The 20,512-nt window shown below is 43.1% G+C and overlaps 1 protein-coding gene across 6 annotated transcripts in view; it reads right to left on the bottom strand.

Moving 5' to 3' along the window:
* Positions 1–1,254: 1,254 nt before the first annotated feature.
* The window catches only part of MIDEAS (mitotic deacetylase associated SANT domain protein), a 65,844-nt gene continuing 46,586 nt past the window's right edge, over positions 1,255–20,512 (bottom strand). For all 6 annotated transcript variants that reach the window (XM_076344706.1, XM_076344705.1, XM_076344710.1 and 3 more), the window contains 8 exons: positions 19,987–20,129; positions 19,010–19,113; positions 17,532–17,607; positions 11,230–11,318; positions 9,920–10,069; positions 9,542–9,715; positions 8,937–9,136; positions 1,255–7,494 (listed from right to left, as the gene is read on the bottom strand). In XM_076344706.1, the coding sequence (XP_076200821.1) occupies positions 7,278–7,494; positions 8,937–9,136; positions 9,542–9,715; positions 9,920–10,069; positions 11,230–11,318; positions 17,532–17,607; positions 19,010–19,113; positions 19,987–20,129 (1,153 nt within the window). In that variant the 3' untranslated portion in view covers positions 1,255–7,277. The remainder of the gene's footprint in view (positions 7,495–8,936; positions 9,137–9,541; positions 9,716–9,919; positions 10,070–11,229; positions 11,319–17,531; positions 17,608–19,009; positions 19,114–19,986; positions 20,130–20,512) is intronic.

Genomic DNA, 20,512 nt, shown 5'->3' with positions numbered 1-20,512 from the left:
TTCTGTGTTCCCCGTCTCTCTTGCCCACCAAGCAAAATACCACTTATTTCTCCAAACGCTGTTGCTGATCAACAGCCACATCCACAGGAGTCAATTAAAGCGAGGGCTTCTACACGGAGCTGAAGAAAAAGCGTTTTAATGTCTTGGGCCGAGTCTTTCTCCCACCAGCTTTGCCAAGGATATTGAAATGAAAATTTGCCAGCATAAATTAACAACTAAAAAGAAAACCAGTGTGCTGCCTTAGATTCTAACTGAAATCTAGCAGGAGGCCAGACACTGATACACGTTTCTACCATCTGCTTTATGTATTGAAACATGTGCAGTTTTTAAAGACTTCACACCCACAGGTGTGAGAAACAGTAGCCTAGTTAACGAAAAACAGTCACCTACCAAAACAGGAGGAACCTTTGTTTTGAAGATGGATGGCAGCGTATTAATATTTAAAATCCACAGCAAGAGATCCAGCTCCTGCCAGAGGAAACGAGATTAGCGCTGTGTAACAAAATACGTTTAAAAACCCCCTTAGATTCAGGTAACAGACAAGTGCCTTTAAGACAGTATTTACTAAAACTTTTTTTTAAACTCTACCATTGAAAAATATGATGCAATATGATTTAGAACTGGAGTCATTGTTTCTACAACCAGCAGATTCAACTACTAAACAGCAGGAAAATGTTAACTCTTCTTCCAGCAGCTCTAGGTTTACTTCATTTACTTCAGTCTCTACTTTCTGTCCCAGCCACAGCCAGCCGGGAATTGAGATTTGATACAGGCCGCTCAGGCACTAAGTTACTCCATGCTGCCTTTGCTCTGCCCACTGTCTTTGTAGTTGTTTCAGGTAGTGTCAGAATGCAGCTGGCCTTATTTACAGCGCAGAAGCGGACCTAGAACTATTCCCCGTGAATGTCTAACACACCATCAATGTTGTTACTGGCATTCTGGGAAGGTGCTTGGCTTGGAGTGGGACGCACACACAATCAACGCTTCCGTAAAGCAACTGGAGCTGCATCTGCCAGTTATTTTCTTGGCTAGAAGACATAAAACACGTCACAGGCTGGTGTCTTCGGGGAGAAGTTTACACTGAGAAACAAGCCTCGAGAATTGCTATGGAGAACACAGAGGTGGGTATGACGAGAGAGCAGACTAGCTAAAAGAACTCGTAACCGCTTCCTTTGCATGAATGCGTCACAGTCACTACCACCCCGAACCCCCCCAGCCGCTCCCTCATACCGTCAAAAAACTCAGCTATGAAACTCTTTTTTAAACCTCATTTAATAAAAGGGTTTTTAGATATATAGAGGATATTAAGTAAATAAGTTACATGGTACATTACAATCACATCAGCAAGATTTCCTTTAGTGTATTAATATTTTATAAAAAAGCACACAAAAAAATAAATTCAGTCCAGTCTATCACAACTGTACAGCAACAGGTAAATATATTTATATATGTACATTTTTAACATGTAACAGTCTTTTAAAAGGTGCCCTAGGCAGCAAACACACAAAAGGATGTGTCTGCTCACTTGTTAAAATAAAAGTTATATACTTTATTATAAAGCATTTATACAGTAATTACAAAGGCTGACTGTTCCTGTACAGTACAACAAAGCTTTGACTACAAATTTAAAAACAGAACATAAGAAGAAGGAACACAAAAAAGTTTATATCAAATCTGAACTACAAGGGGAAAAATACACGTGGAGAAGCTGCAGGAAACTGGTTTTTAAAATACACCGTCACATTTCTATAAAAATATATGTTGTCTTCTAACCTGGAGAAGTTAAGGTTTTTTTCAGGCTCAGCTGTCAGCGGAATCCTAGTCTTGGAAAGAAAAGTCCTTAGACAGCTGGGGATTCAAAGTTTGTGTCTTCCTAACATTTGACGCAGGAGAGAACGAGGGCAAGTAAAGCAGCTGAACCCAAGTGACGAATTTACATAGAAACTCACCCCCACAAAAATCAAACGTGATTTGCAGACACCGCTTCTCCGTCTCTTTAAAGCTTTATAAACTTTCAGACACACATCAGAAGATAAAACAGGGAGAAAGTTTGTGTGGGAAAATGTGGTTTAGAATACGGTTTCTGGCAGAGGTAATCATTGGACTAAAAGTGCCATTGTATGAAAGCAGACAAGACTTCTATAGCTACAGTCCTCCCTACTCCCACTTCTTTCAGAATAGGGTATGTATATATAGGGACTTTCTAGTCCGCTGCCTGGAAGAGAATTAAGAAGTGTGTAATTGCCGAGAGTGAGAAAGCTCACTCTTTGTGGTTTAGGAAACACTTTTTTTTTTTAATGTTGATTTTAATCTAAGATTGTTGCAATGATAAAAATGACCGAAAGCCTCAGTTTGATAAATCAGAGGGTATTTTTAGCTAATTTGGACCTCACATTGTATCTCTAGTATGGGATTACCTTTAAGCTTTAGAATTTCTATCTTTGCCCTGCCTTCAAACAGCTATATTCCCACCTGGTCCTAGCTAGCAAAATACCAAGGTCCTGCACAGCCGACTGAAATTCTGTAGGCCTTCACCTTACAGAGTTGAGTTCTCTCAGATACCGTTACCTGTATCAGTAAATGGAAAAGCATCAAATAAATTAAAATGCAGAGTTGTTCTTGCAGCTAGACTGCAAAACACCTGTAGCTATATCAGATATGCATTGCAAGTGCATGCATAGATCTAGTAATTATATACACACAGAGTCTTACAAAACTGAGACGCTATCCCATGCAGACCACAAACCTGAAAGACTGAATCTAGCTGTAAAGGGCAGACGGCACAGGCAGAAAGGCAGAAGTACGCGATCAGGGCAAAATGCGGTCTATCGCTGCATCTCCGCAACGCCCAACGCTGGCATCAAGACTCAAATAGGTAATGGTTTTGAAATGCAGCCACCTGACTACTGGGCATACGACCACCTGAAGCCTGGTCTCACACTGTAAGAGGCAAATCTATTAGTGCACATTTACGGAATTGCAGTCTATAAATCTTGTGTTTGTTCCCATAGAAAAGACAGCTAAAGCAAAGAGATGCCTTGTTCAAACTCAGCTTAATGACTGAGCATATACTGCCTTTTTTCTAAATTAACAGCAAACCCTTATACTAATTGGGGATCAGTAAATAGGCCTTTAAATGATGGAAAATAACGAGCATAGGGTTTTAAAACAGACAAATCAAGAGAACATAGCGAAGAATCTTTTTTTTTTTTTTTAAATTGGAACACCACAGCCTTAAATTAACACTGTGCTGCAGTAAAGAGCCACTCAAGTAATTTTTTCGCCCACTAAGAAGAATAACAGCATTCATTCCAGATTAGACAAATTCAGTTCAAATGCTTTGTCCACAGCAATTGAGGGTTGGTTGGTTTGTTTCATTAAAACAATTCTCTGCCAACTTTTGCTAGTAGGCAGGATCTAATTCAGATGTAGGATCAATCCCAAACTGCTACTGTAAGCAAGTGGGCAGCAGGTTTGGTTTTGCTTGTTTGTTTTTAAACAAGACACTCAGAGGAGCATTTTTACTTATCACCGTGACAGAAAAGAGGTCTTCTGGTGGCTACTGGCAATATGTAAACATGCTTAGAAACATTTCCATCTGATCCACTTACTTGGAATATTTACCTGATTTTGGTCAGCTGTGCTAACCCACAGCTGTTAGAGGTTATCCTCAGAAAAAGCCCTTTTCTGATTTTCTTCCAGTGACAGACCTCACTGTATCAAATCTTCCTGTTCTCTTCTACTGCAGCAGGGTGTTGGAGAGAAACAACCAGTACTGCATTCAGTGTGTAATACACACATCATTTTTGTGCAATTAAAAGAAAATCTCTGATTTGTTCTTATCAGCACCTCAATGGCCTATCCTAGATAAGAGGAAAAATTACTCTTATATGGATTTCCTAAAATAGGGAGAATCAGGGAAAGGTCTGGTCTTTGGAAGACTATAATAATGCTTCCATTCAAGCATCATCGTATCTGAAAGAAGATTAAATTGGTACTTTAAGCAATCCCACGATTTGCTCCCTAAATCTTTGTACTTCATTTCATCTGATCAGTTGTTTGTCACCATGATTTGCTATGCCATATCTAAAACTACTTCAAACTTGAAAACTCCTGAGGGCCATGACTAAGTGTTTGCTCATTATTACCCAGGCATAATTCCAGACACTAAAAATACTAGAGTAAATGCAGGTGATACACAGAGCAGAAGAGTAAAAGGCAGAGAAATATCCTGATATTCTGCCCGTAAGGAGAACAGCACATTTCAGTACAAACCTCTCTGCAGATTTGCCTTACTTGGAGAACACACGTAGGTTCTAGTTTAGCATCCTATTTTCTAGCTAGGACTATACCCGCTGGTCCATGCTATCCCTTGCTTTTTCCTAAGCATCTGCTCCTGATCGCTGCCAGAAACAAGACCTGGAGCTAGACAGAGTTTTGGTTTGTCCCAGTATGAACAGTCTGGTTTTTCCTAAAGGATTACATACTGATTGATTTTGCACTGTTTTAGCAAGGACAGTGAAAGCATTTTTCTAAGACAGTTTGATTAACCTTACTTTAGTTCTCAAGTTTAGTCAGCTCTCCTCGCCAATCTAAAAAAAAAACAAAAAAACAAAAAAAACCCTTCATTTTTGCCGTATTTCTCAATGTGTGCCAGTTCTACCCCTCTCTCCATTTCTTTGTTATGTGTTTCTAGGCCTTCCCAGTCTCTGTTAAGTAACTGTACACCGTTTTGCTGCTGCGACACTGGTACTCCAGGCAAACGCATTCATTACAACAGTATAACAGTATCTACATGACTTTAAATACTTTTTAGATATACTCACAAGCCCTGCTTGTTTCTGCACTGTTGCCCTGCCCTGCAGTTCTCAAGATCTGGAAACTATTGGCAACTTCTCAGAAACATACTTCAGAACTTTAAGTTTAATTGCATCATTGCTTTTTACTGGAATTAATCCCAGTACTACAAGTGGACCATGAGGTCCAGCTGCTTCACCTACTGCCTGTCCTGGCACAGTGTGCTAAAGCTTCTGTTCTCTCTAAGGGCCCAAGGATAATGGCAGACAAGTATTTTCTCCAATTTACAAAAGGAAAAAGATAACTATCAACACTGAAACTCTTAATAGGAAGACTGATTTGCTTAAGCTTCTTTTTAAAGATTAGTAGCTTTTAGTTCTTTGTAGTTTTTGAATGATTTTAACAGTTCATGACACGCCATCTGCTTCCACAGCCTAGTTAGTCAACAAGAGCCGTGCATGTAGGGACATGGAACAGTCATCCAAACGCTGAAAGGAAACCTCCTTTTGTTAGGAATGAAAAATACAACCTTGGCAGAAAATTGAACACTTAAAGGCAAAAGTGTCAACACTGAAAAAAGTGCAGTCCTTAATGACACTCCTACTTATTTTATAAGAGTAGTAACTGTTTCTGCTATTAAGATATAGGATTCTATCCAAAGGCATATATATGTCAAAGCAAACATGGTACAATACCCAGCCTCCCAGACTTAGTGAAGCAATCATGGTTGCCTAAAACCGCAGGGCAGGAAAAGACTGCCATGTGGCACGCTGGAGTTAGAGCCACTTTCCATAGTTAACCCAGAATTTATCTAGCAGCTTGAAGGGTCAAGATTTAAAAAAAAAAAGCCAGTCAGGAACACTCTGTAGTTCACGTACAGCAACCCCGCTTGGATCCCTGCCTGGGAATGCAGGAGCGATCGGCTCCTTCGGCATTGCACCACCGAAGCAGCGCACACGCGATCTGACAGAGTGCCGGCTGGCGCCCAGGAAGCTGGTGGATCAGCGCTGCTTCTAAGCACTGGCTGGAGGGAGGGAGCTGGGCAGCCGGGGTACGGGACTGGGACTGACCAGCCGTGAAGCACAGGGAAGTGATCCGATTCTTTAATTCTTTATGAAATAATGATAAATGTGGGCTATAAAGATGTACAGAACAATCCTGTGCAAATCTAACATCTACGTCACCTGGCCCACTTACTTCACTTTACTACTTCTTAACTCTCTTTCACCAGCAGGCTTTTGGCGGCTAGATTTTTTTGGCTATTAGTCAGTTCTGAAAGGTCAGACTTTCAGCAAAGAGCAAGGCTCACAGCAGAACAACCCAGCAGGCAGGGCTGTCCAGCCACCCGTGTGGAAATAAGTGACAAGTTCCTCCTGCAGGTACATACTGTCTGACAGGAAGTATTTGGGAAACCAAGGCCCCACCACACAAGCTCCTGATGATGGAATTTCAAGGAATAAACAAGGGCTGCCATAAGAAAGAAACGGATGTGCTGAGAGGTAAAAGCCATTCACAGAGGGATTTAAGGAGACTGCTGGAGATGAGAGTCCATTCCTCCCACCTCTGAGGTGCACACAATCCAGCGCACGAGGTGGTCTTGGTTCATTTTCACTAAACAAACTTGCTCTCGTTTATGCAAAGTCAAACCCAGCAGTTTTCATTTCAAATTGCACTTGTGAAGCCCAGACTACTTTCCATTAAGTTAATCAAAGGCAGACTTTTTTTTTTCCCAAGATGAGACAACCCGCAAGGCCTGTGGCTACTCTAATCCCACAGGATATTTTTATATCCATTGCTGCATTCTTAATGGCATAAAAGAAACCACCTCAGGCTTCCTTTTGAAAAATAAAACTTCCTCTCAAAAGGAAGAAGAGTGCCTTGTTCATCCCGCTTTTCATTTTTGTGAAGCAGAGGCCAAAAGTGCGCACCATCTTTCCACAAAACTTGCTGGCTGCCCGAATAAATGCTCAGAAAGAAAAGCAGGAAAGTGTAACAGGAAGGAGAACTTGCTGAGAAAGGAAACATCTAGAAATCACCAGTGTCACAGTAACTGGATACACTTAGCTCAGAGCAAAGCATCATTTTCTTGCTCCAGTCTGGAAACCTTTATATCCAAGAGTCCTGTTATCATGATTCCTGACAAGCACAAAAAGAAAGGTCTGACTGACCTGAGAGAGAACTTACTTCCACTGCAGGTGACATTGTTCTATTATGTACCTCAGGTACCATTATAAATAGAATAGAAATCTTATTTAAAAACAAACAAACAAACAAACAAAGAAGTTGAAACAAATCTTTTCATCCACCATTCCGGTTTGGTCAGTACTGGCAAGGTGAAGTGGAACATGTGGCATGAGGAAATGGCAGCACTGAAACTGAGACCTGATGGGTCAGGTAAGAAAAGTGCAAGCAAAAAAAGTGAGACCACCAAGAGGGAGGTTGGGTCCAGCCTTGCTACTCCCTCCACTTCTGGTCTGCTGCTATATTTCTCCATCTTCATCCGAGCTCACACTGCTGCTTCCACTGCTGCTGCTCCCGCTCTCGCTGCTCTCTTCCTGCCGGGCCTGGCTGTGGGCTGCTGCTGCCGCCACTGCTGCTGCCGCCTCTCTCTCTTGCTGCTTCAGTGCGGCCGCCTTCTTTTCCTGTTCTGCGTGGCTTTTCATGTGAGCACTGCGGCTCTTCACCTTGTAGAACACCCTGAGGAAGCACATATATACGTTAGCATTGGTCTCTCCTACAGTCTCCTTCATTAATTCTCCAAAAGAGCTTCTGCTGCTCCAGCCTCACGTTTGTGAGCTTTGGCATAGGAACTCACATTGGCATTGCAATAGAGCATCTATAGCAAACACCACTTCTGACTCAGCGTGTGCCAGCAGTAGGTGAAGTGCTAGCAGGAGGTCCTGAGCACCCTCAAACCATTCACTTCATTTCTTAATGCAGCCTTTTCCTCTTATCTCTCATTCATTCTGAATTTTTTAAATTCAGAGAGGCAGCACTGGTATCTGAAATACGCACGTGCTGCTTAACACAACAGGGCCCTGTTTTTTGGGCATTCCCCCTATGCTGCAAAAATACAATAAACATGGAGGTGAACAATGGCCAAATGCCACTCCTAAGCCCTGTCCACACAGCTAGAAACACTTGAGCTATTTCCTCCTAACTTTATACTTCTATGATCTATTCCTCCATCTTTCACCATTAACTATTTGGATTTGGCACCAAATGTCACAAGCCAAGTTTAGACACCATTAAGAATCCTTGCCTGCTTCTCCTCTGTCAGTGGCCAGGACCAAATCCCAACTGCCTCACTTCTCACAGCACTGCCCTTTCCAATGCCACGTGCTCCCCGACGGCACAGAGACAGGGCACCTTGGCAGGACCAGCTAAGTCCCAGCCACAGCAGGAATCGGTCAACACCCCTAGTGATGTAACTAGATGGAGACTGCATTTTCTTGCCATCCCCTAGCTTGGTGCCTTTTTTAAATAAAGGGATAACTACTGGTATTGCAAGACTCTCTGTTGTTTTAGGAGTAAGGAATTTATGTAGGGAACTGAATTTTCTTGACATTTATGAATCTGTTGGCAACAAACCTACAAAAACTATTACAACCATGAGAGGAAAGACAAATATATTTTACAGACACAAAAGATGGGTGCAAGTTTAATCAGATGAACTGTGTACCCACTGGCCTAATATCTGCTGCTATAATAATGGTAGTGTCTAAGTAGTTCTATACCACTGTTCATAGTAAGTCTATACCATGTTCTTAATATGTGATATAGCAAATATATAGAAATTACTTGTTACAAAAATGTAGGCATTACAGAGGGGCAATACAGCAACTGAAAGTGCAGCTTAACACCAAATACTCCACACAGGTGAAATGCAGGTGGTGTCTCATTCCATTTGAAGAAAAACAGTCAGCAGCAGGTAATTATCCAAGTAGTAGTATCTCAATATCAATGTATGTAAAAACCCCTAATCTGCGAATATTAGTGGGGTAATAAGTCAGTAAAATTATTTAGTCCAGTGTCTCTGGCCTAAATAGACAGAAGGAAAGCTCATTTGAGAATAAGCTTCCACAGGAGATGCCCTACTGCAATTCTGTGACTATTGCTGGAAGCGGAGTTGCTCTTACCTGCCACATTTTTTACATGGAAATGTGTTTTCTGTGTTCTGAGTTTTACTGGTAGCATCTAATTTTATCTTTTGTTTCCGCCTTCTCCTCTGCACTGGAGCAGTAATAGGCTTTCGAGGCTTCACTGTTGTCTCCCTTGGCTTCCTTCCAATTCTGCCTGTGACAGTTGCCTCTTGACTCCTCATATTGGCATCATTGGCCTTTGGAGAGAGGGGAACAGTTAAGGCAAACTGAAACTTAAACCCACCATCAGAAGAAAAACAATGGCTGAGCTCCTGTGCTTCATTTATTCCAGGTCAAGGTTTTATTTAACAAGAAAGTCTTCAGGATATTTTCAGGACGTTTCTCATCATGGTCCTATGTGTGCACCAACCACAAAGAATTATACTGGGTTTTTTTCCCCTTACTCATCCCAGTTCTCCCACCACAGCACACAGTCTGGTTGCTAGTAATACTCTAAGCTACCTCAGCCCAGTCTCTTGCTCTGGGAGAAGTCAGAGGTGCAAACTTTATAGAGCTGGAACTGTCCACCTACTATTTTCTAAACTAGCTGCAGAGTGAAGGTGGCATAGAAAGCACAACATGCACAATGCAGCAGCACTTACTATTGCACCATCTTGTAGTGTCTGTTCATCTTTGAGAGGAACTGCGCTCTTCTTTCTGTTATCCAATCCTTCCTCTGCCTCCTCTTCTTCCTCCTCTTCCTCCTCCTCATGCCCCTGTTCTTCACTGTAAATGTCCCTTCTGAGAGGAAGAACACGTGCAAACCTATGGGAACTCTTCACCAGAAGATAAAGGAACTGTTAATGTTGGTGTCTGTAAGTAGATGTCATTATGTGACACAGGACACAAGTTTGTGAGTCTGGACTCCTCCACACTGGCCAGATTGTTTCTACTTTTGATTTTACCAGCAAATGAGACAACAGACAAAATCAGACTTCACACCACAGCCCAAAAGAGGTGAGAGAAATTTAGGAAGTTACCTTGATGTCAACTTCAGCTTCATCTTTCATAGACTTCTCATTAGCAACATCAATGTCCCCAAAGATTAAGGTCCCATTCCGACCAATTTTCACCTGTTTCTTGTATGTGTAGTAGAATTCCACACACTGAGCCACTGTTTTGGTTTTTATCTGGTGTTTAAAAAACATAAAAGTCCAATGGATTACATGACTTTAAGAAGGCTTATAAATAATTACTAAAGGTGCAGTAAATACACTTTGTATTTTTTCTTTCCCCAGTAGTCTGCATTCCACCACAACTGCTGCTGGTAAAGCCTTCTTTTCTGTGTCGTATTTGTCTGTGTGCCCCATCCCACAGCTTATCCCCTATTGCCACTGTTATTCACTGAGAACTACAGGACCAACTTTCCAAAGAAAAGCTGGTCAATGTAAAGGTGACGGAACCTGGCACTTTGTAAGCTCAATGCACCTCTTAGCCTCCGAAACATTCCATCCAACTGAGCTGTCAGGCTTGAGAGCAGCCTTTCAGTTTTATGGGGGAGCTTTATTTTCCAGCACTTCAGAGAAGACCAGAACAGAATACCGATCCAAAAATGGAAAAGAAGGTTTGCAGCCCTTTGCCATTTTGGCCATGTGCATTTCATACACATATGGTGGTAGACAATTATCAGCACAGACCTGTGACTGTCTACATACTCTCTATCAGTGATTTTTCCGGAAGTTTTGGAATATACTCTTAGCTTCTGGGCTTTTTGCAACTTAAATGCCTTTGGGGAATTTGTTCAGGAAATATGTACGCAGCTCCTGGTTTTGCACTCTTCTTCAGTGATTTCCCCCCCACTGAAGCGTCATACCTCATGAAAACAGATGGGAATGGCCATGTTTACTATCATTGCCACAGAAAACTGTAAAGAAAGATCCTAAAGAATGCATCATTCACATATCCTTCTTTGGTCCTTTTCATCATCAGCAGCAAGGATGTGTTTCTATTTAGTTTTATAAGCAAGCCATTTAAGCCGTATTGGAACGTTACCAGCACTCTATAAATATGCCCTGTAGAAGTGATATCTACAGTGTGGACTAATGGAAGTAATGCAGTAAGTACAAGGGTGAAGTAAACAACAACAGCAAAACAAACACTATTGTTCTAGCTATCTAGTGAGATTTTATGCTGTGCTGGATGACAGAATTTCTCTGAAATCTTTTGAGTGCAGGACTTAATGCTTAATACTGAAGTTTCAGAAAAATCAAGATTGAACTCTCTGAATTAAATGCTCAAATGTGTAAGAATGTATCATTGCTGTAATTTAAAAAAAAGAAAAAGAACTTACAAGTTTTTGGACCAAGAAAAAGTCTTTCTTGTAGATGGCAATGCCTTTGTTGAAAAGTTTTTTTTCAGCAACTTTCCACTTGTCTGATCCTGTAGATAAAAAAAGTTGTAACTGAAGCCCTTGGAATTTCAAATGTTTACTCTTCTATGTACTTTTTCTTCATGTTCACCTTAAGTAAGACCAATACACACACGCAAGGGTGCAGTCACACCTAATCCAGCATAACTGCAGACTGCTGTTAAACCCTCTCCTACGACCCCACTTCAGCCCTCCTCTCTCATCACTTCCTTTGGGCTAGGTCTAGTACTCATCACCACAGGTTAACTCAGTTCAGCTTGCAAAGAACAGTCAATTAGAAGAACTGAGATGTTTTCCAACAAAACAGCAAGGCGAATAACCATACTTCGTGGTGACCAGTCATTAGATTTTATACAAGGGAAATGGTGGGGCAGGAGAACAGGATCTTCTCTTTCAGCAGCAATCCACTGTACTTGAAGACTTATTACTTCTCAAATATTCCTACTATCCTAGCACCCTTGCCTCTAATAATAAACACATTTTGGAATCTCCTCCTGCCTTATAGATATTACCCAAGTAATATTTCCCAGGCATTATAGTAGGAGTGTGTAATAATGAAGAAATGTAATTTCTATGCTTTGTGGCACCAGCTATTAGAAGTCTCTCTACCACCTTATATCAGGTCTTTCAGGTGGCTAGGGTCACTCTAGATCACTGAAGTTAGTGTCATATGGCTGACTATTTTCTAATTAGGTACAAGACTACAAAGGCAGTTTACAGCATTTAAATTTTGCAGAAACACTGACAGACATCGACAGTTGGCTGAGCTTTCTTCTTCCCATAAAACCCCTTCTTAACTCCACCCTGGAAATTCACGTCAGAGAGGCTGTGATCGTGAGGTTACCACAGCCTTTCTTGTACGTACTAGGGTAAGGGACGAGGCCCAAGTGACTGTACTGTGAGCCCAGACAATGCCCCGAGAGAAGGCTCCAGAAGTAGCAAAAGGCAGTCATGGGGAGGGGCCTGGTGTCACTTCCCTTGACTGACTGGTGTCTCAGCCACTCCTGGAACTGGGTCGAGAGAAGGTTCCAGAAGTCCAGGGACTGAGGCCAATAAATAGGGGCACACACAAGCCTCTGGGGTGCTCTCCACACTGACACCCCCATTGGCAGGTCTGATGCTGGATCCAGGACTTGGTGATCTCCCTACCTCTCCTCTAGCTTGCTCTCTCTTTCTTTCCTCTTAAAGCTGCTAAGTAACCCAAGGCCTACCTCAACTTCTCATAAAGCCGCACAGCTTAGGTGGATATAATTGTGAGAGGGTCAACATTTACAGAATGTTTGTTCCATTAAAGTTTATGTTTATGTACAGACCTTGAGTATTATCTCACCTTAATCCACACTGAGGGGATTTGCGAATCTTAGTCACTCTCCCCTTCTCGGAGGTGGGACATGACATATAAATTGGTGTCACGGACAGGATCCCCTCAGTGTTGGAAGGTCCTATGGGATACCGACTCTCCACCCGGTGAGTGCGGGCGGGGAGAGCCAGGAAGTGACCTCTCAGCGATAAGCCGGGAGAGGTTCGAGCAGTGGCAAGCCATGGCTGCCTGGGAAATGCTGGTGCTTGACTGCTCCCCCGTTACTGAAAAGCTGAAGGAATATAAGGCCTGCCCTTCCCCACCAGGAATGGCATGGGCCCATATTAGTTGGCATGACCCAAAAGCTGTAGCAGATAGAATTACAACACTTACGAAGGAATAAAAGGCGCGACCAGGAAAAGAAAAAGTCATGGTGTGTGCTGTGTTGGGAGCAGCACTAGTGGCAGGCCAGGAGAGAGGCACCTAATTAAGCAAACGCGATGAAATGATTGAATCCTTGCAAGAACAAGTGGAAGCCCTGCGGAGCCAACTGACCATTGAGCATAGTGCCACTCAGCGACTCCGTGTGGCTCTGTCAGATGTGTTGGACCAAGAAAAAATTTTACGGTCTGAATTAGAGGAAGGGGGACAAGAATCTCCTGATTGGACAGATCTTAATTCTGTTCCCGACAGTGTGCAGGGATTTACAAGCTTGGCACAGTTGTCCAAGAAACAGGGCCTAAGACCCTTGTACCTGACTAAGGAGTTGGAAACTGACCGAGAAATATTTTACCCCGAGAATGAAGAAGTGGTGATGAGGCCAGTGATTAAGACAGAGATCACCAATAATGGCCAAGGTGAGGAAACACCCAAAATACTCCAAATAGAAGAACTGCCCGGCAATCAACCGGACCAGGGACCTCCTCCCTCTTATATAAAACCTGCCCCTCCATTTGAACCCCACCTAAAAAACATATGGTTCACTGACATGTCCTCTAGAAGAGAGGGAAAGATATGGAAATACCAAGCGGTAGCCCTGCATGTTGATTCAGGGGACCGAATCGTGACAGAAGGGGAGGGAAGTGCTCAGTTGGGAGAATTGGCAGCCACGTGGAGCATGGTTATTAGAGAGGCTGAAACTAAAGAACCAGTGTTTATTTACATAGATTCGTATGCTGTGTTCAAGGGATGTACTGAATGGCTCCCATTTTGGGAACAAAACCAATGGGAGGTCAATCAGGTACTGGTGTGGCAACGAGGAAAGTGGGAAAAAATCCTAAATATTGCTAAACAGAAGTCCCTTCTAGTAGGATGGGCTGCTGCACACCAGGCAGGGGATGACCTTTTGAATAATCAGGTGGATTCATTGACCTGTTTAGCAGGAATGGCCATGGAAGGTGAGGGGGAAAAATGGGAACATTTGTTGGAATGGTTGCACGTAAAACGAGGCCATTTGGGAAGTAAAGATCTGTTCAGGGAGGCAGTTAGCAGGTGATCTGTAACCAGAGAGTTGTGTAATACCGTTATTTCCACGTGTGGCCTATGCCGCACTTGATTAGGAGAACACAACCCTCTTAAGGACCAACCCCTGCACTTGAGAGATAATAAAGGGTTTTGGGACACTTGGCAGGTGGACTACATTGGTCCATTTCGGATCTCTGAAGGAAAACGATATGTACTAGTAGGAGTTGAAGTGGTGTCGGGGTTAACCCAAGCGGAAGCAGTACAATAAGCGACGGGAGATAATACTGTGAGAGGTCTGAAGTTGTGGTTCAGTTGTTTACCCGAACGCCAATCGATCCAATCAGATAATGGAAGCCACTTTAGTGCTGGGGTGGTTCAAGAGTGGGCATGGGGCGAAGGGATCCAGTGGATCTTTCATACCCCATACTACCCCCAGGCGAATGGCATTGTCAAATGCACCAATGGGCTCTTGCAGCACCCAACCTGGCTGGGCACAGTGGGTGTCAGATGCGGTATATAAAGTCAATAGCCACTGGGGAATTAATAGCTGCCCACGACCTACCGCATTCTGTCCCAAGCTTCTGTCCATACTCCCTGGGAAAAAGGAGGCTAAGGACCCTGCAAACCCACTCCATTATCCAGGACAACCTGTTCTGGTGGACTTGCCAACAGTGGGAGCAGTGCCTTTAACCTTAAAAAAAAAGCTCAATCTTTATACTTGGGTGGCCACCGACACACATGGGAAGGATCACCGAATCCATACCCGATGGATTGTCCCATCCTATTAATCATTGCTTGTCTTTACAGATATATTTTGCGGGTTTTCAGAAGCCCACCATTGGACTTATGTTTTCAGTTGTTGAGTGGGTCATTCTTTGCACTGTTTGTCTGATTTTATTAAGCCTGTTTTGTTTCTTTACTAGAGAAAGATGGTGTGGGAGAAGCTTATATTCTTACTTTGTGGATGTATAATCTTTTCTCAGTCAACTGGGAATTTGGATAACCAGCCCAACTTGGCATGGGAACTGATTGCTGGTTTTAGCCGAATCTGGAATTGAACAGACCAAGGTCTTTGTGTGGACCTCTCCACATCCGCAGGCTTTAAGTTCGCCATTATTTGGCTAAATTTCTCACAAATTCTAAATTTGAAGCTAGAAATGTTAAACCAAAAGTGCATTCGAAATACACATGGGAAGGGAAAATGCTTGTGGGGAGCTGACTCATCCCCATTCCAAGAGTACAGCGGGAAAACTTGGTACGCACCCTCTCCAGTGGCCTATTGCCGGTTAGCATGACCTGGAGAGACATGTGGAATGCTACCTGTTGGAAGAAACAGCTCTGTAAGGGGACTACAAATGCTGCCCTCGCAGCCTGAAAGAATTGGACATTGTATCCCTGGGAAGTGAAGATCCCTTGCGATCTTGTACTGAATTGGACATGGTGTCCTGAGCAGTGGAGATCCCCTGTCATCTAGTATGTCGGTGGGACCCCCCACCTCACGGTGAACCCCTACACCACGAATATAACGTCCTGTTCTCCCCGGGTTGGTGCATTCAAATTCCTAACAAATGGGGTGGCTATACCCACCATGATCGTTCTCATTATGAATGTGCTTGGTCCCTTAAACATTTTTTGTCCAATCCAGATAATAATTGATGCACGGGAAATAAATCCCCTATCCCATGAGAATACTCCCCTAATGAGTTGTTCACGAATGATTAGTTGTGAATCGTTACTGTGAGACCCAACAGAAACACGGTATATCCCAGAGTTGAGAACCTTTATTCAGGATACATGTCCTTGTTGGGGTTTTCCAGTAGCAGGGTTTAAACCTTTAGATCCCATGTGTTATGGAAACATTCTCAATCAAGAAACCGCGTTAAAACATGGAGTTACGCTTACCCACGAAACAAAGTGGAATTTTGCGTGGGAAGGGGAAGCCAGACTAACCAAACCCTATGACCTATCAACATGCTCCACTGCTAAATATCCAGCCCCTCAGGGTACTTTCCAGGCGTGTTCAGATGGGACACCTGCATGTGCATGAAATGGCAGGTTTATGCTGTACCATTGGAATTCCATCAATGTGCTTCTACAAAGACACCAGTTTGTACTGGAAAATTTGACCTAGCAGGTACATATTTTGAGTAATTGGACTGCACGTGCTTTTGGAGAACTAAATTTGCAGGTTCAACAGGTGTCAAAGATGGCCTTGCAGAACCGTCTAGCCCTGGACATGCTATTAGTCAAAGAACAAGGTGTATGTGGAGTGCTGAACCATACAGCTGGAGAATGCTGCGTTACCATACACAATGCCATGACCACGATCGAGGAAGCACATCAGAGGATGCGGGAAATCACAGCCACGATAGGAGACTTCTTCCAGTCAATGTTATCAAACGAATGGAAGGTGGATTGGATCCCTGCCTCATGGATTTCAACTTTGCTCAAAAAACTTGGACTTGCAGGATGGTGGGATTGGATAGTGGAAGCTTTAGTGATACTTTTGTTAATATTAATCGGTCTAGCTATCGGCTTTGCCATAATAAGGTGCCTGATTAGCCGCTTATTCTCTTCTCTCTCTCCTTCGATACGATATGTTCAGATCACCACTGTTGAAGAGGACCTTGGAGTGTTTGAGCCACGGGGTGGTGTAAGGGACGAGGCTCAAGTGACTGTACTGTGAACCCAGACAATGCCCCAGAGAAAGCTCCAGAAGTAGCAAAAGGCAGTCATGGGGAGGGGCCTGGTGTCACTTCCCTTGACTGACTGGTGTCTCAGCCACTCCTGGAACTGGGGCCAATAAATAGGGGCACACACAAGCCTCTGGGGTGCTCTCTACACCGACACCCCGTCGGCAGGTCTGACGCTGGATCCAGGACTGGTGATCTCCTTATCTCTCTCCCCGCCCCCCTCTAGCACGCTCTCTCTCTTCTCTTAAAGCTGCTAAGTAACCCAAGGCCTACCTCAACTTCTCATAAAGCCGCACAGCTTAGGTGGATATAACTGTGAGAGGGTCAACATTTACAGAATGTTTGTTCCATTGAAGTTTATGTTTATGTACGGACCTTGAGTGTTATCTCACCTTAATCCACACCGAGGGGATTTGCGAATCTTCGTCGCTCTCCCCTTCTCGGAGGTGGGATGTGACAACTAGCTATCTTTCTGCATTCTCTGTGCTTCGTGTAAGGGATCATATTCCCTTTTCCCCATAAAGAAAATCAGAACACACACATATGCAAATACACACATGCACATGCTCCAACAGATGCTGTCTTTCTTATATTATAAGTGTCATAATTTACACAGGCAAAACTCCTGGCAAGCCATCATTTGATTTACCGGAGACAAGAGTGGTCTTTTAATCTTATTGTAATGTTACAGAGTTCCCCAAAAAAGCAGAAAAGGATAGAAGAATTCCTTTATGATAGTCAGCACAGAGTTATTCTGGTTTACAAACCTGTGTAGTGATAATCTGCCAAAGGGTGGGCAGGCGATCGTACTGGCCTCTTCAATAGCAGTTTGGTCAAAGCTCCCTAAGATAAACACAAAATAATTAATTTAATGTTTGGGGTATTTAAAACAAAGATCAGGCAATTGTTAATCCTCTCCTTTCTGGCAAGCTAACTGAGAAGAACCGTAGCACAGTTTAACTTGGGACAACTTTAAAATCACATTCTTGCCTATTCACTGAGTGCTGGGTACCACAGGCAAGTGGTAAGCTCTTGGCACCTCTTCATGTCTCTGCGAATCGACACTTTCCAACGCAACCACCACAGTATTGGGAGAGAGTTAATTCCATAGACAGAGACCATGCAGCAGTTTCCTCTCATTTACTGAAGGCCTAAATTACATACTTGCATCCAAAAACGCTGCCCTAAATGTCTGTCTTAAACATCCAAGTCATTGTGATCTTATCTCACTTAACTAAGCAGTATTTCAAAATAAAACAGAGCAGTTATGTGACTGAAAGATTCCACACAAAAAATACCCTCTCAAGCTGCTTTTTACTTTGCATTTAAACTGGAAGTGCTTTCAAAGTTAGCAGGAAGGAGAGAATGGAGGTACGCTTCCATTAGCAGTTTAAACCACCTTAACAGTGAGCTCCTGCTGCCAGGGGCAGCCCTGCTCCTCCCTAATGCCAGCAACAGCATCACAATGGTGGGCTGGTTCTGGGAACTTACCCAGCAGAAACCTAACACATACACACAAAAATTACTTTTTATTTGTTCTCTTCTCCAACGCAGGTCAATACAGCCTCACAAGTGTCAGTGCTAGTGCACTACGGGGGATGGGAGACAAGCAGCCAGGCAAAAGCGTGGGATACTCCTGACCACAGAGCTCATTTATGCCAGGTTAAATCGATCATACAACTATAAAAGGACGATGACCCTGTCCCATATGCTATGCTCTGCTCTGCTCTTTGATATTACCTCCCAGGGGTGTCAAAGGGCATTTATGAAAGTGTATCATGTCTTACAATACTGACGAAACTAGCAGCACAGGTGTTTTATAGACATGCACAGAGAAGTTAAATGGATCTGCCGAAAGTAAGAGGAGCAAGACACTGCACTTTTTAAAAGTCTCAGCTTCAGCCCCAGCCTCTTATTTTTCCTTCCAACATGGTCATCTTCCCAGGAAGACAACATTTAAGATTCATTTTGCAGTCTTAGCTCACTCGCCCTGGTAGACTGTCAGTCTGTTTGTTAAAAAGCCAAACTTGTCAAAGTTGGAAATATGCAAGATAGTTAAGTGAACATGGCACTGTACATCAGGCAGAAGCCACTTCAGGGACAGCAACATCTCTGAGGGACACTAAACAGTGGGAGCCAGATGCATAGGAAGGAGTTTGCAAGGCTCTCCTCTCAGGAATGGCAGATTACCTGGCCTTCATTAACATCTTTGACCGCATCAGGGTGAAAAGCTGGGAAGACTCACCAGAATGTTTCCCTTTGCTTCATGTAAGAAATGCAGCGCCAGCTCCTGGTTGGTTCCAGCCCCAGGAAAAATGCTTGAACAGGCAGCAGCTAGCAGGTTTTCCACTATTTCCACAGAGGTACCAAACAAATTCAGATAAGAAGATTAAAATGGAGTTTCCTACAGGATTCACATCATTAATTAGCTCTTTTAAAGCAGAGCTAGACATAACAGAAAGTAAAACTCTCACAGAAGTTGAACGTGCTTGCAAATTTATCTGGGTCAAATTTGGACACGAGAACTCATTGGACTACAAGGTCACACAACATTATTCTGCATGCAGGACTATTTACACATGGGAGTTTCTTGCAAACCTCCTCTTCTCCCTCCTATAATGTCTTTCCATCTCCCTTCACCTCAGAGAGATCCTGAATTCCCCCCTTTACTATATTGTGAATTTACATTTCACAATACCCTTTTTTCTCTTTCATCCAGATTTCTTCCAAGCCTGCCCACTTCCTCTTCCCTTCAGGATTTATACATGCCACAGCCCATGTGCACCAACAGCAGACAGCTCCCCAAGCCTGCTACTAGCTGCCACAACTCCTGCTTCCTCATCCTGACTTCCATCTACAACTTGATTTTTCCAAAATACTATTCTGTCTAGAACATCCCTTGAAAATACAGAAGTTGAGTGCATGTGGCATTCAAATGTTAACAAAGAGAAGGAAGCTTCACCGAGCAAAAGGCTGTTCTTTGCCTGACCAGTAACAAATGGTCCCATTTAATCTCAATTAAAAAAAACCAATCCTATCAACCTCCCCTCTGCCACACACAACCTGGTAAACAAGTTTTGCTCCTAAGACTGTTTTCAAGGCTACTCAAACATGTCACTTGACTGGCAGCTCAGAGATTTTAAATTATGCCTACAGTAGATATGTGGTTACCCCTACAACCGTGGCAATTCAGTCCCATTTACCAGCCTTCCACATTCTTACCATTCTCTTGGGTGACTTTGTTGGTTTCCAGGTCACCCCACGGCTGCCACACCAGCTCTGCTTTATGTTCATCAACTGCTGCCAGAGATCTATCCTGGAGTGATGGGATTTCTGCTTGAAAGCGAGTTCCTACATTTATTCGCCTGCAGAAAAGGTAACAAGTAACAGTCAGGCCCCCTTTACAATATCCAGAAAGTCTCCATCTCTGCTAGAAGCACTAATTATGAAGAAACTGAAATGCAGCAGGCTCTTGCATATAACATGAACAGCTTTCGGGTGTTGTAGGTTACATTAATAAGCATGACTCAAAAGGTGAGCGGTTTTATGTCCATTACCAGTTTCCATTGTCTTACCAACAATGGTTGGAGTTGTATTTAAATTAGGATCTCCTAATAACTGCTCAAAGAACAGTTATTAGCTTTCAGTAATGACCACTTTTTGAGAGGCTGTCACATGGACTTCTCTTGTGGCAAGCTTGCTCCTCATACATAAGATAGGTGAGCCTTTTTTAGTATTAACGTTTTGC

This window comes from Aptenodytes patagonicus, chromosome 7 (genome assembly GCF_965638725.1).
Source record: "Aptenodytes patagonicus chromosome 7, bAptPat1.pri.cur, whole genome shotgun sequence".
Taxonomy (NCBI): Eukaryota; Metazoa; Chordata; class Aves; order Sphenisciformes; family Spheniscidae; genus Aptenodytes; species Aptenodytes patagonicus.
This window is presented reverse-complemented; position numbering and strand designations above follow the sequence as displayed.